Here is a 15,422-nt window from a genome sequence, read left to right on the forward strand (position 1 = left end):
AAGTGTATGATACTTTAAGCCTTTCTGCTTTTCCTAAACAGAAACACCATGGAGCGGTTTTACACAGTCCTGCCAATGAGTTCACACTCTTCCAATGATCAACAGGCACCAAGAAACACAGCAATACACCAGCAAAGGCAGTTAAGAGGAAGACTGCAAGTGAAAGAACCCTAACCCTAATCCCAAACACACGTTTGACCTCAGAGATACAAACATGCATTTTTGTCAATAAAACTAAATACTATAAGTTATATTTGTTTAAAAGTAAACTCCAAATCAGTTACATCATGTGGATAATGCAGTGTTAGATGGAGAGAGTGCAGTAGAAATAAAGAAGGACTTTATGACAGAGAGCAATATTAATATTTTAAAAAAAGAAGAAGAATGCAACTGAGACTACCTTACAGCATCATATACCAAAGGATTGCAGGACCTAAAACCTCAGACGTAGCCTTGGGCCTTTGCAGACCACAAATTTACAACTTTATAAAATGACAGATAAGACGACAGATCTCGTTTCAAGTTCACATCACTTTCCTGAGGGCAGTTTATGGAGAAGGTCATGGTTGTACATTTTATCTGCCTTATTACGAACAAGATATGGTTGTTGAGTAAGCAGGCGTAAAGCAACACTTTTGCAGCAGAGAAGTTAACCTTATCCAACAAATGACATTACTAATAGTGTAGTTATGCTTAAACTTGAATATTAGAATTAAATATATATATAAGCAGGTCTTTGGGTAATGTTATTTCTGATATGAGGAAAACAATATGATCTCACTCTCTCAAAGTTTGTTTGACCAAGCATCCAAAAATGAGACAACAACATGTTTGCTGAATCACTACCAATGGTCTATAATTACAGGTGCACTCAGGTGATTATTTTACCTGATGACTTATTTGGTAATTGCATTCACAGCAGTAAAGTGAAACAAAAATCAATTTACCGTGCATGGGTAGCAAAGCAAAAGTTGAATAGATTTTGAATTCAACTTGGGTTCATATCAGGTCAAAAATAACAATATACTGGAATACTTTTTCTGCTTGTTGTGGATGCATACAGCATTTGGCATCATTTGGGGAGACACAATGCTACCCTTTCTGACTTTTTGAAACCTGCAGTGCTGGTTTACTGCACTGATGTGAAGCTGGGAAGTTATATTTTCATATGCACCTCTAGAAAATAAATGATGCCCTCACTTAATGTGCCTGGCAACAGTGTGTTTTTCCTATGAGGCTGGAGATGACGGCAGGATTTGACTGTTTTTCTCAGCCAAGAAACTCAAGTCATTTCAAAGTCCTATCCACACAGACTAATAGAGAGAGAGACACAAACAGGCAGACACAGTGACGGCAGGAAGACTGACAGATCTCCCAATAGACATGGAGGAAGGAAAGCAAATAAAACAGGCAGAAAACATCGTCATATCTTGAGAGTGTGAGAGAGAGAGTGTGTGTGTGTGTGTGTATGTGTGTGAATGAAGCAAATGACCCTATTAGAACGATTACATCAGTAAATGAGACTAGATTAGGGCCTAACAGAATATAATAATATACAATAATTTTCTTAATTGGAATAATCTCTGTCCCCGACTCTGTACTGTATGTCGCCATCCTGTGCAGTACACACCCAACCACACTGGACAACAGTGTGCAACATCACTGATACACAGTGCCCTTTCTAACCTGTTCCCAACTCTCCACCTGTCCACACACACACACACAACACAGAGAGAGATGCAGACTCAGTCACACAGTAAAACATGCAGACAGCATCACTACATATGTATGTACTGTATACAGAGGGCTCCAACAATTACATATACATAGTCATCACATAGTGCAGCAGTCTTCAATAAATACCAACTAAGACTGTTCCACCTGTGAAGATAATGCACCTGCAGCCCACGTTTTAGGGAAAAATTCAAACCATAATCCCACCTTCTCTTATCTGTCCCTCTCCCTGTTTCCCTCTTCCTCTCCCTCCCTCTTTCTCCTACTTCCAAACACTGACTCACTTTATTGCTTGTCGCAACGGCCACAGCACTGCACCCTCCTGATGCAAGGTACTGTGCACAGTCTGCTTACATTCAGACGCCAAATCGAAAAAAAACACAAACACCCCCCGTTGAACATTGCATCTTTTTTTCCCATTGGCAGCTGCACACACAGATGTGTTTAGATGATATGAAAGCCCCTCTTCCCATTGAAGCAGAGCACTCCTTCTGTCTCTCATCGCTCTCTTTCTCACCTCAGCCTGTTCTTCTCTTCCACACCATGGCCATCTCTCTGTCTTTCTCTCTCCTCTTTTTTTGCTACAACCATTCCTGCCTCTCTCTCATCCAAATCCTCTCTTTTAGCCCCCCCTGGACAGAATCCCTCAGTCATTCATTTTTTTCTTTCTTTCTTTTTATTTATTTTTGCTCTCTCAGCTCTACTGCTTTCCCTCTCACTCAGGCTGTCTCAAGAGTTATTTGTCATCACCATGAACATGGAGCTCTTACATATGATGCCTTCAAGCAAGGCAAAGGGGAAAAAGAGGGTGACTGTTTGATTCTGATACAAATAAACTTTGGTTAAAGGACGTGGAGATGCTCCAGTGGCCAAACACCAACACAGCATTTTTTTGCAAGTTTAATTTCAGGAATTAATGGGAGCATTATAACTGCTGCAAAAAACATTACACATCACTTCAAATACTGACCTTGAAAGAAATGAACGTACATGAAGAGAAACATGCTGCAAGTTTGTTCTGAAAGACGAATGCCAGCCTGTGTTCAGAACTGGTTTCCTGTAGCTGTAATGCAATCAGTCCGTAATCAAGGCTGTCCCTCATTAACAAATCTCAGTTTCTTCCTTCTCCAGTCATTAATAAATGCAGCTGAGGTAAGCTTGGCATCATATTATTATACAAGACTCAGCTACAATGCAGTCCTCAAAAGGAAACTTAAATGCGAAACAAGACTAAGAGTCTAAAAACATGCTTGCAGCTCTTCAAGGCTGTCCTTAAGCACTAAAGTCAGCATGCTAACACAGCATGCTCACAATGGCAATGCTAAAATGTTAATGTTAAATAGGTACAATGCTTACCATGCGCTCCATCTTATACTGTAAGATGCACTAATAAGCACTCAACACAGGGTACAGCTGCGGCTGATGGGGATGTGATACATTTTGCATTGGTCAATAATTCAAATATATTGACCCACTGATGGTGATACAGGATAAGTTTAGGGATCGCCAAAGTTATCACAGTTAATTTTTAGTGTCTGTGCCAAATTTCACGGCAACGCATCTAGTAGAGAAACCCACTAATGTCAACCTCATGATGGCACAATACAGGGAAAACTTAGGAGATCGCCAAAGTCAGTAGAAATCATTCTGACCATGCAAAATTTCAAAGCACTCAATCTAATAGTTGCCAAGTTATTTCACTTTGGACAAAGAAATCGACCAACTAGACAAAATCCCTAGACAAATTCATCAGTAGAGAGACCTCTGTGGTGATGAGACAACCTGTGAGTGGTAGTAGTTGTGATTAGGATTGTCTTTCTATGGCAGGGAGATGGGAGGTGTCTGTTCCACCTTTGTGACAAATGGGATGAAGATGTCAATACCGGTGGATGTCAGAACTCTGGTTTCGTCATTAACAGGCACAGGGAGGATTATGGGGACTCGTCCTTGGCTTCAAAATAACAATGATTACATGTGACACCGGAGCCGCCCGAGGCTGAGAGCCAAGAGAAGGACGAGGCAAGACCAGGCAAGAAGAGCCACAGTGCTCTCACAGCAGAATAAATGAAGTATCACCTTTCCCCATCCTGTCTTCTTTCTCTTCTTTACATCACTTTTTTGTCTCCGCTCCGCACTTAGTCTCACTAAATCTGCCTCCTTCATTTCCCACTCTTTCTTTCTGCGGACCAGATTAACGTCTGGTACATAGGCTAGCTGGTTAATTTGGGTTAAAAAACAAAGAAGCCAGGTTTGATCTGTAATACGGGTTACACTGTAAAGCTGAGGTTAAATGAGGAAATCAACTCCGAGGCAGTGCCGTCTGCTGTGCAGTCGGGTAACAATCATGAACAGAAGCCAGTGTTGAATCCCTTTAATGCCCAGTCGATGCAGACTATTCCCTCAGACAACCACAGGCTGGTTATCTAACTGGTTGAATTGAGTATTGTCGGGAGGGGGGGGCGGGGATTACGAATTATGAATACGCGAGTGGTAATGATGAATATAGTGGAGTGAATAGCAGCCTTTGTGGAGGAAACAGACCTCCTTGTTGAGCAGTGGGCAACTGCCAAAGTGGAGCAAGGGTTTTCTGATGAATACACAGAACAAAGGGACACAGATTACACTTGTGAACACACATAAGTGGTCATTTTTGTCAGGGAGGTTGGAGCAGGTTAAGGGTCGCACAAGATGCTGGCCAAGTACCTTGTAACAAATTAAAAATAAGTTGATAACAAAGTCTTAAAGGATAAGTCTGGTGATGTTCTTTATTTTTCTTAATGTCAACCAGTCTCATTATCAGACCAAAACCAACAATGGATTAACCCTACTACCATGTATTATCTGTGCAGCTAAAGCCTGATGTGGCTTATTTCTCTGTGCCTTAGACCTCCATAGTTGTCCAAACACTACTGAAAACACATCAATGAGCTGCTGTCCCTTCATCATCATGAACATGCTCCTTGTCCTGTACATTTTTGCTGGAGTTTATTAATCTGGAGAGGAAAATAATCCATAACGTACAATTTGCTCCTGTTTTAGTAATGTTTGCTAAAAACTACAAAGTGCAGCTCTCTTAGAAAATTACTTAGCCTTTTTAGAAATTGTAACTTTGTATTTGTCATCCATTTTTAAGACTGTCACAGTGTATAGGAGAAAAATGGACAAACATATATTGGTTTTGGTTTTTTCGTTGCATTTGTTGACAGTCAAAAGTTACAGAAAAACAGCAGCCTTCTCCTTTAACCTAAAAACGTGTGCTGAATATGTTTTAATTCAGAGCACACTAAGTGTCTGAGGACCTAACAACTCAGGCATTCAGAGAAAACATACTCATACATTTTTAAGAAGTTTTAACACAGAGCTGAGTCTCTAATGTAGATGTGTTACTGTACCACGCTTAAACACTATTTCAGCAAAAAAAAGAAATAATTCAAGGCTACAGAAAACATTTAAGAGTATTTTTCGCCACACCTATTTAGTGAAGGTTATGAGATGAAATGTAGGAATGAGATAGCTTTTATCAAAATTGAGGGGGGATCCAGCCTGTGCCAGTGTCCCAGCAGGTCATTCATAATTATAATCATTAGATAAACAGGCACTTTCGTGTAGTGAGAGATTTCAATACTGTACATGTCACACAAATTGGGTATTTCTACTCACATCGGAAATTACCACAACAGAAGAAGAAAAGATAATAACAGAGTGAATTTAGAGGAATACATTCAGATAGTGTAGCAGTGACTCGGTCTGTCTGACAGCTGTGCACTAACCAATCTGTACGATGGCACGATACTCTATTCCTGGACAGGAAAGATGGGAAGAAGGCTCAGAATCAGATCAATACCCAGAGGAGCCAGAGATTATTGTACATTATTCCTACACCATTCCTCCCATTTCCTTTCCCGCTCAATGACAAGCAGAGGAAGATATCATTAATGACTTAGGCAGCTTTGATTTCTCATGTCTTTCAAAAAGGAGCTTTAGGAAGATCTATGCAGCATTTCACACTGACTTATTTAGCTCAGCAGTTTCCACAGTGCAACATTAGGGAACGCTGTAAACTACTATACAAAATGACATAAGAAGACATATACAGTACAATATACATTCTTGAGTAAAAGCAGTAGAAGTATTATGAGTGTAGCATAGTTCTTTTATTTAAATGCGCACTGGGTGGTTAATCTGCAGCCAAGAGCAGGGTTGATAAAATTACTATACAACAAACAGGAGCAATTTCCAAAATCCTTGTGCATGTAACTGAGCAAAACCTCATCATTTAAAAAGGAAAATTAATTAATCTCCATGTGAACGAAGACTGTCAAAATCAAGGACCTTCACACACAACAACGGGCTGTTGACTGCTAACGATCTGGAACAAAAATGAATAACTGGAGATATTTCTCTTAAATGCGTATATACAGGTCTTTCAGCAGTGGCAATGCGGTTTATTTTCCTTGACTTCTCATTTCTTTAGGCATCATCAGAAGCGCTGCACAATCGCAGTCCTCTCATGCTGAAGCACTTGAAATGAACGGGAGTAAAAAACTGCAGCAAGCATAACACAGAGGACCAAAATTGGGAGTGCTGACCATATGACAAAAAAAAAAAGTGTAGCCAAACAGATGCTGCAGTACATGACACACACACATTATATGCATTTTTATATGGAGATTGTATGGCTTGAACTGTAAGAAAAAAGGTGAGGAGAAAAAGAGAAAATAGAGGAATAAAAAGGCACAAGGAATATAAGAGAGGGAAGTATAATAGCAGCCTATATTTTACTGTTGTAGCCTCCATCAGTCAACATTGACTATGTGCAAATATATGAGCTAGAACAACGTGTTCCTCTCAGCTATACACAGACTTTCACCACATCCACATTCTTATTAAAAAGGCAGGGACCAGACTCTGACTGGGCTTTTTAGACAAAGAAGAAAAGCTGCAAATCAAAACAGTGCTAATAAGACACTCTAACCTCTTCAATCCTACTGAACCAAGGTTGTGCAGCAATGCTCTGTTTAAACCCACTTTACTGTAACCTCAACCCTAACCCTACTTTACTTTACTTTACTTTACTAAGTTAGTTCAAATTCTTGAGGAGATCCTAACATTTTCAAAGATACCAAATGAGTCTATAATAAACTATATGATGATGATGATGATGATGATGATGATGATGATGATGATGATGATGATGATGCATAAAGAATATTTCCATTTGATGAAACAACAAAAAGCTAAACTATAGGATGGTTGGTCCTTGGCTGATTTTTGAAGGTTAATGGGATTGGCATTTTAGAAAGCTCAGCAAGCAAGGACCAATAAAAATAATGTAGTGCCATAGTGACAGATGTTGCTTCTGGCAGGCATAAAAATAAACACTGAAGTTAATTTAAAGGAAAGGATGGAAAGCATGGAGACCTACAGAATAATACAGGCTGATTGTGCTTTATAATTCCCTTGCTTATCATTGACTGGATCTGTGCTAACACTGACATGGATAATATGTCTAGTTATTAGAGGAGAAAGATCTTCCTCCCCCCTTTAGCTGTATGTTACACATCCACAGCCCTTTAGCCTTCTCTGGAGGCTAAAAACAGCATTCTTTGCCATGGCCATTGTATTTCTCCTGGCTTTGCTTGCCAACTACAAAAAAAAAGGAAATAAAATCCAGGCCTAGTCGTTAAATTCACAGAGGATAAACTAAGGACAGGGTAACCGAATGCACTACAATCCTACTTTCTCCTTGAGGAATGCAATATCAGTTTCACACAGGAGGAGGCTGGTTATTGACTCTGCTTTGATCATAGTGAATGGAGCTTAAACTTACCGATGAGATCTCTGCGACAAGCCAGTGGCTCCACACAACACAGGATGCAGGCAACACCAGCAGCTCTCACATCTGTGCTTCGAATGCAATAAGCTCTGGAGTGTGCATTATCATTTTCTGCTTACAGTTTGATAATCTTCATGGCTATAAATGGAAAAGTGCAAACTTCCAGAGGGCAAGAATGGGGATTTAGAAGTTGGTTGGCTAGAAGCAAAGAGGCATTAAGGGTGATATGATTAAGCCATTTCAAAACTTGAGAATCTGGGGCAAGTGAATCACCACTGGCAAGACAGATGGTTTATCACAACTCAGGGGAAGTATTTGTAACTTCCTAATACATTCGCGCATCTAATTGTTGGATGAATATGATATACACAGCGGCATAGTTACAGGGGGATGCTGTCCCCTGAAGGACTAGAGGATAGCACAGGTGGTACAAGTATGGCGTTACCTCTGCTGCAGCTGCAGGGTAGCATCTGGAAAACCAAGCCAGCAAGAATCAGGTAACAGACTGTGCTGCTGGTTGGAGGGTGTAGCCACATTGATCTGTCACTAAACGGATATAAGTTCTACAGAGCGTGTTGCTCTCAATTTGTTTTAGGATTATTTAAGATCACTAAACTCATACTTGACTCAACTGACAAAACACATGATAGGAGCACATCAACTGCTTCAAAAATATGTTTACTTTTTTCTGCTGAAACAGCATAAAAATCTAGGAATGACTGTTGTATCATCAGCTCTGTGCAATAAACACAAACCTTCCTCAGTAAACAAAAGACATTTGTTCAATTTGTCTATTTGTCCACATCCTCTCTGTGTCGACCAATGTCACTGAGGGTTTCAGATCAGACTTTAATGGAGAAAACCACACTAGAGAAGCACTAAACCAAACTTTTCTCACAATCTCTGACACTGATTCTGACACTTTGACTCAGATCATGTACGAGAAACTGATCCAACCCCAGTGCTCTCTTTTTCCTGATTTTTTCCTGTATGCCTCACTTTGTGGGACTCATTGGAATCAATTTTATATAAAGTAACTTGAGTCTGGGGTTTGCTGTGGCACTGAAGACTGAGCCAGAAAGCCCACTGTCACTGCATGAATGTAACTGACTCTGAAAAAAAACTGGCACTGATGAAGACACTGCATTTAATGTGAATAAGTCACACCATGGCAGATGGATATCCGCCTAATATGGTCGGTACTTAGCACAGTATTGATGAGGTGATGACTCTCATGTTTCTGACAACAGAGAGATCAGTTTGGGGAGTTAGCATGAGCCATATACAGCCACTATGCCCACAAATAGACCACGAAACAAGTACCAGCCACATAGACGCAACAGGAAATCTATCAAAATGATTGCAGCACTAACTGCAGTGTTTACCATCATTTGACCAGCACCTGCTTTACTGTAATGATCTCAATTTTAAGGCAAGCTGTGCATAATAAATATGAAGTATTATCACAGTAGAGAGCTGGCCACTTAATTTTATAGTTAGCCTTATGGCGCGCTTAAAGCATGAAATGTCTTGCCCCATCAAGAGCTGGTTCACATAAGTAATCAGTCAGTTGTGTGTCTGACTGATCAGGTAAGGTTAATAAAGCACCGACATTACTAACAGCAAGGTCATCCCACATAAAGGCGATTTCTCTTGATCGCTAATGCAGCTAATATGCAGCTCAGCACTCACTCTAGGAGGGGATAGGAGAGGGAGAACAAGAAATATATCTCCATGGAGCATGCAGTGAATACCAGTGAGATAGGCAAAGAGAATCAGAGAGAGAGGCATTAAGTTCGGAGTCATTAGGCACAACACACTGCTGCCATTATATCATACTGCATTACATTCATCAGCCTCTTCATTTATGAAGCTGTGGGAGGGCACAAAACCAGTGGCTCAGTCTGTCTGCTGCTGTGAAAAACAGCTCTTCATTTAGGAAGTTCAGTGCTTTTTTCTCTCAACACTGCCCTGCCTTACACTGCTGTATTTAAAGCAACCTGTGTGACACTGAATCTAACTAAATCTGTCTGAAGCAAAGCTGAGGCATTCCACTTGCTTAAGAAACACAGAGTGAGAGGTAGAGAGAAAGCAGAGCCCTGTCCAAATGGCCATACTTAATACATTTTTTCTCATGCATTTTGCAGATTGTAAAGTGCATAATGCAAAGCATTAAGAATGGAGCTAAATAAGTTTACATGGATGAAAATGGACCCTTCAGATCTCACCACCAACTCACAACAGACCATCACTTTCAGATCAGAACATGGGTGAAAAAAGGGTTTAGTGCTTTGGTTTAAGACTGGCTTTACTTGCTAAAATCAGCACACTCTCACATATTTTACACAGTGAAACTTAACTTGTATAGTGTAGCTGTTGATAAAACAAAGTAATAGGATAGGCCTATAACACTGACTGTCCTGTAACAGTGTGACAAAAATGTCAAATTTTGCAAAGGCCAGTTAAGAGTTAGTTTCAGAGCTGTTGTGAAAAATCAGATTGCATGAATCACTCGAGAAGTTTGGACACTGTTCTGATGAGACACACTATTTAGTTTTCATCTACACACCAGCTCATTAGGCTTCAAGCTGCAGCAGTTTCCAATGAAAAAACTGAACTAAACCTGGTGTAAAAAAGTAATCTGAAGTAAAATGAGGTTAGTTCAAATCACATGAGATTTACAGGAAAGTATGCAGGGGACACAAATTTACAGCTGCAACATATTATCATCACGTCCTCTCGAATGTAAGAATGAATCTCACTGTATATCCTGGCAAATGTCCTAAATCCTAAACCTCTATGCTGTCTGATTGGACAACCACAAATTACATGACCTGATTTCCATAACACAGAATCTTATCAACACTGGCCTCAGAGGGAACACAAACTAATTGGTGGGACTTCTGCGTTGCTTTTTCTAATGATGGGCGCTTAATTAATCTTTGAAACATGGGCTTGAGAGTGTTGAAGCTACAAAGGAAGATGGCTGAGAGGATCAAAGTCATTCCGGTCTACTGTGATGGGATTAGGAAAATACGGTGGAGGCATGGAGACAATCGAGCATCCAAGCCTCCAGTGAGGAAAATCCTTCCAGGCTGCAACCAAAATCTCGGCTAGAGAAATCACCCTGCAGTCATGCTGTGCGAGCTGACTGACACAGACACATGTGAGGGTCGTTATGTGATATCAGGTAATCCTACTGAAGTATCCAAACCCAATCCTTCTCTCTCATGACCTGCGCAAAGGAAATAAACAGCTATGTGGGAGCAGGACGTTTGAAGAGAGCAAGACACTCACTGCTTTTTACATTTCAGATACTTTCTTATAGCAAATGATTCAGCTGTGACAGTTTTCTGTTGTCTGGGATTACTGTGTGCATGTATCAGGAAATATGCTTATTCACCTTCTTGCTGAGAGTTAGATAAGAACATCAATAACACTCTCATATCTGTCCATTCAATTATATGCTGGAGCCAAGAGGCGGCTAGTTTAGCTTCACATAAAGCCTGAAAACAAGGGGAAATAGCTGACGTGGTAAAATAATCTGCCTACCAGCTCTTCTACACTCACTGAACACATCACATTTATTTGAGTTAATCCATAAAAAAATACAAAGTGTAAAAATGACTAGTTATGGTTTGACTGGGACTAGCAGAGGCTCCAGGAAGCCTATTATTTTTTCAGAATAAAATTGGAAGAATTAAAGAACCTACTAGCTACTAGAATACTAGCTGCAACTAATATATTTCTATAGGTACCAGAAAAGGATTATTAAGGGTTTGGTACCCAGCAACCATAATCTGACTATGTTTGGTTACTCTGGCTTGTTTACCATAACACTTCTTCCTATACATTACTATCAGCTGACCCCTTAACTATCCTGCAACCCATTCTGGGACCTAAGCAGGCACCACTGAACTCCAGTTTGCTAACCAGGTGCCACCTTCTCAACAAGCTGACATCAGGCTGTTCTTCCATTCAGCAGCAGCCCTATCAGGTTACCTCGTCCAAGTGTGGAAATGAGCACTCGGTTGACAGCCCACTGCTCCACTGCATCACTCTGCAGCAGTACTCACAGAGAGCACAGGGGCTGTGTGTGCACCCAGCACACAGCAAAACAGCCCTGGCTCGGCAGCTGAGGCTATACCCAGACTAATATTGTGGTCTGTTCCAAAAATAGCCTCACTTGCAGTTCTTGCAAGGAGACAAATTCAAATCCACTATCCATGTCAAGGAGTGTAAACAGAAAGCATGCTTTCCCCCTTTTTTTTAAAGGCAGATAAATCAATGATTTATGGGATGAAAAACACAATTAGCTCTAATGAGGAATATAAACCACACACACAGTAACAAATTGTGTGAATTTAAAGGGCACCTGCCTGTTATCCAACAGCATGGTAACTCAAACTGAGGCAATAAAAGGGAAGTAGACAGTCTGTCTGAAGATCAAGGCTGCACTGGATAGTTAACAATAGCCTGGATGACATCAGGAAGTTGATAAACATTTGGTTACCAGGTAGAGAGGCTGGCAGATCTCACACATAATAAAACAACTGAACAGAAACCTCTTCAATAAAAACAGCTAACAGCTAACAGAACAGTCAATCATAGCATTAGACTACTAGTATGCTATGACTGGATAAGGATGCTATAGAAAACTACAGCAGCAATGACTCTTAAGTGCCAATATAAATACTGTGGAAATGGGCTCATGAATGATGACAGGGGGGTAATTCAGGCTACAATAACCATCAAAAAGGTTAAATATTGCAATTTCCCGAAGAAAAAAGAAGAAGACACTGCATCAATAATACTGCGATAGGACTATGCAATACAAGTCAAAGCCATTATCTATAGGCCTGTAGTCTAATCAATTGGTAATTTTAGGACGCCCTCGTGGAGACAAAAGAACAGTGTCTCGAGGTGTCTGATGGTGCTAGTGCCGTCTCCCAGCATCACGTCCACCTGTCCTCTCTTTCTTTAGAGGCTGCCTAGTGTTTAGCCGCATCGTCCGAGCCAAAACAGCCATACTCGACTCACCCAGTACACCGGAGGAGGCTTGCGGCGGGGCAGCGCCCGGCTCCGGCCTCTCCGCGTCTCCCTGCTGGGCTCGGTGTCGGTGCCGGGAGCTCTCGGGGCCGTCGCCGGCGGTGGTCGCAGCACTGGCGGCCCCCGCCGACCCCGTGTCGGGCATGCTCTCTATCAGCGAGGAGCAACTGAAGATGAAGATATTCTCCGGGAAATTGTGCAGTGGTATCGCATCTCAGGAGGAGGGCAAAGCATGGGTGTAGCGCGGCGGCCGGCGGGGGTCCGAGTGAGAGGGGTCAGACGAGTGTGAAAGTGAAGTGAAGGTTGTCGGTGTCAGTGCGGCGGTGGATCATCCTGGTCTGGAGCAGGATGCGCGGATAGATGGAGAGAGATCCTCCGACGAGTCAAGAGGAGGGGCAAAGAGAGGGGGAGGAGGGGGAGCTGAGTGGCAAACACACCTAGGACAATACACTACCGTAGCCTAAATTTGTGAGGATTTTATAACCTCAAAAAAAAAAATCACATTTGTAACGCTATTAGAGAAATATACATATCATAGTCAGATTAGGTGAATATGTGATCTATTATAAACTCACTTCACTTTAAATTCACTTTAAGTCTCTACAGGAGTATTTTTGGAACATAATCGTAATTTTCCATGAATGCATGTCCGTGCAGTCTCTATATTTATCGTCCTGCGGTGACCTCTGCCAGAATAGCCTGGATTCAAATTGATGCCAAAAATAGATCTGCTTTATTATATTCAAGCAAACAAAAATAAATAAACAATTGAGGACGCTTGTTAATTGGCCCCGTGCCCATTCATGTGGTTACCAAAATCCTGTTAATGAGTAGGCTAACATATGACAATGTGTTTATGTACCTACCTTTAATTCTCTCAGCTGTCCTTTGTATCAGGCAGGTGGCTTATCCTCCTGTCCAGCAGGTAGATGAATGCTCCTCTGTGAGTGTGACTGCACTAGCCTATACCCTGCCTTCAAAGATTAAATAGACTATGACTTATTTATTAATGCAGAAAATATCTTCATAGATTAAATTTTTAGTGACACTCAGGTCTTGGGACAAGTTGTGTCTCCTCTATTCAGTCCACTGGACACTCAGTACACTAAAATATACTTTGCAGGTAGTTGTATAATATTCATTTTTGCATGCACAGCAGCTGGATGTAGTCACTGTACTTCATACCATCCACATCAACAAACTATAAACATGCAGACTTTATTTACAGAAGAAATTTTGTTGTCATATCTGTTCATATTTGCCTTTTATGTCTAGGAAGGCAAATAATTAGTCAACTTCAGACAAAGTAAGCCTACACCTTAAGCAAACTCACAACCTTCAAAGCAAACACTGATGATGATTAAGATGCAGATTCAGTAATATGATCCACTACAGGCAAACATATATTTCTCTCATAAATAGTCCTGTTTGTCAGTTTAAACTGACAGGTTTAAAAATACAAACTGTGTGTTTTGACCATTGATCTTTTATCAGATCAATGGTTTAATTAACAGTCTTTTTGGTCAGAAGAGACAAATATATTTGTGCATTGATGTTGCTCAACAGCTGTGGGGTGGCAGCTGTCAGGCTTTGTGGCCACACAGTGCAGACTATAAATTATTGAGATCCCAGGTTAAAGATTGCCCGGCGGGCCTTAGGCCGTGTCTCTTTGTCATGTACACAATCTATCTCCTTGGCTGCCCCCCCCGGATGCCGTGTTTCACTGTGCAGCCATGCAGGCAGGCAGCCCTCCCCCTCGTAAGGCCCAGAGCTCAGAAGTATCTCATCTGCGAGCAGAAATTCTGCTTACTCACCACCCTCTGGGCTGACAGCTGCAAGGATCTGTGGAGGGGCACACACACCAGCGCAAATGTAGACTACACTCTGTGTTTATATTCAGTGATATGCATGAGATACTGTATGTAGCCTATGAAATACAACAGGCCGCAACACCAATAATTTACAAGGCAAAACATATTCTAAGCATGCAAAGCAAAACACAGGGTGACAATAATTTGTAAAGTTAACACAGTGACAGTGTTTTGTTTTGTTGTTTTTTTAAAGATCAATTTACACATAAAATCCACTTTTTTAGGGACACATAGCCCAAAGTAAGATAGTCTTGTACAACGGCTCTACAATAGCCTAGATAATGCACTCTCTGTAGCTTATTTTTATGGTTCTTTTGGAAGTTGTAGTTTGTAGTTATACTGAAATGCATTTCCAATATTTAGTCTACCCTTGTTGATATGAACTGTATGAGCAAAATATCAGTCACATCCTTGAGTATAAACTGGAAAATGAAGCACCATCTCGTCTCTGTTTCCTTAGACAAATAGACACTTTTCATGATCTCTAAGGATTTTCCCCACCTCTCAATTTTGGATAATAAAATAACCATGTTAAAGTTGAACCAGAATATAGGTTTGTCCTGTACTGTACTACAATTTACATCCAGCATCAGTCATTTTGACCCCTAATAAACTAATAAAAATGATGCAACTTCTCCATTTAAAGAAAATTGCAACATGACTGCCCTTTCAACATCAGTCATGAAATCTTTCCTAATATTTATTTATTAGAATTACAGTCTTGCAAGACTGTAATTCTGTTTTGCTTCTGAAATTCATTTTTTCTATCACAATTTTCTCATTTAATTGGGTGTTCACATTAAAAAACAAATAGCACAAACATGATCTTGTAGTACAGTGCACATAAACAAGTAAAAAGAAAATTATTTCATGATGTGTACATAAGGTTTTGCTTGTGGTTAGTCAATAAGTACATTTATCTATATGTACTG

General features: G+C 40.6%; 1 protein-coding gene across 1 annotated transcript in view; it reads right to left on the minus strand.

Moving 5' to 3' along the window:
- Positions 1–12,940, minus strand: part of ano8b (anoctamin 8b) — a 39,016-nt gene extending 26,076 nt beyond the window's left edge. Inside the window, exon 1 of the mRNA XM_053322741.1 lies at positions 12,611–12,940. Within this exon, the coding sequence (XP_053178716.1) occupies positions 12,611–12,764 (154 nt within the window). The 5' untranslated portion in view covers positions 12,765–12,940. The remainder of the gene's footprint in view (positions 1–12,610) is intronic.
- Positions 12,941–15,422: the final 2,482 nt, after the last annotated feature.

This window comes from Scomber japonicus, chromosome 7 (genome assembly GCF_027409825.1).
Source record: "Scomber japonicus isolate fScoJap1 chromosome 7, fScoJap1.pri, whole genome shotgun sequence".
In the NCBI taxonomy this organism is placed as follows: Eukaryota; Metazoa; Chordata; class Actinopteri; order Scombriformes; family Scombridae; genus Scomber; species Scomber japonicus.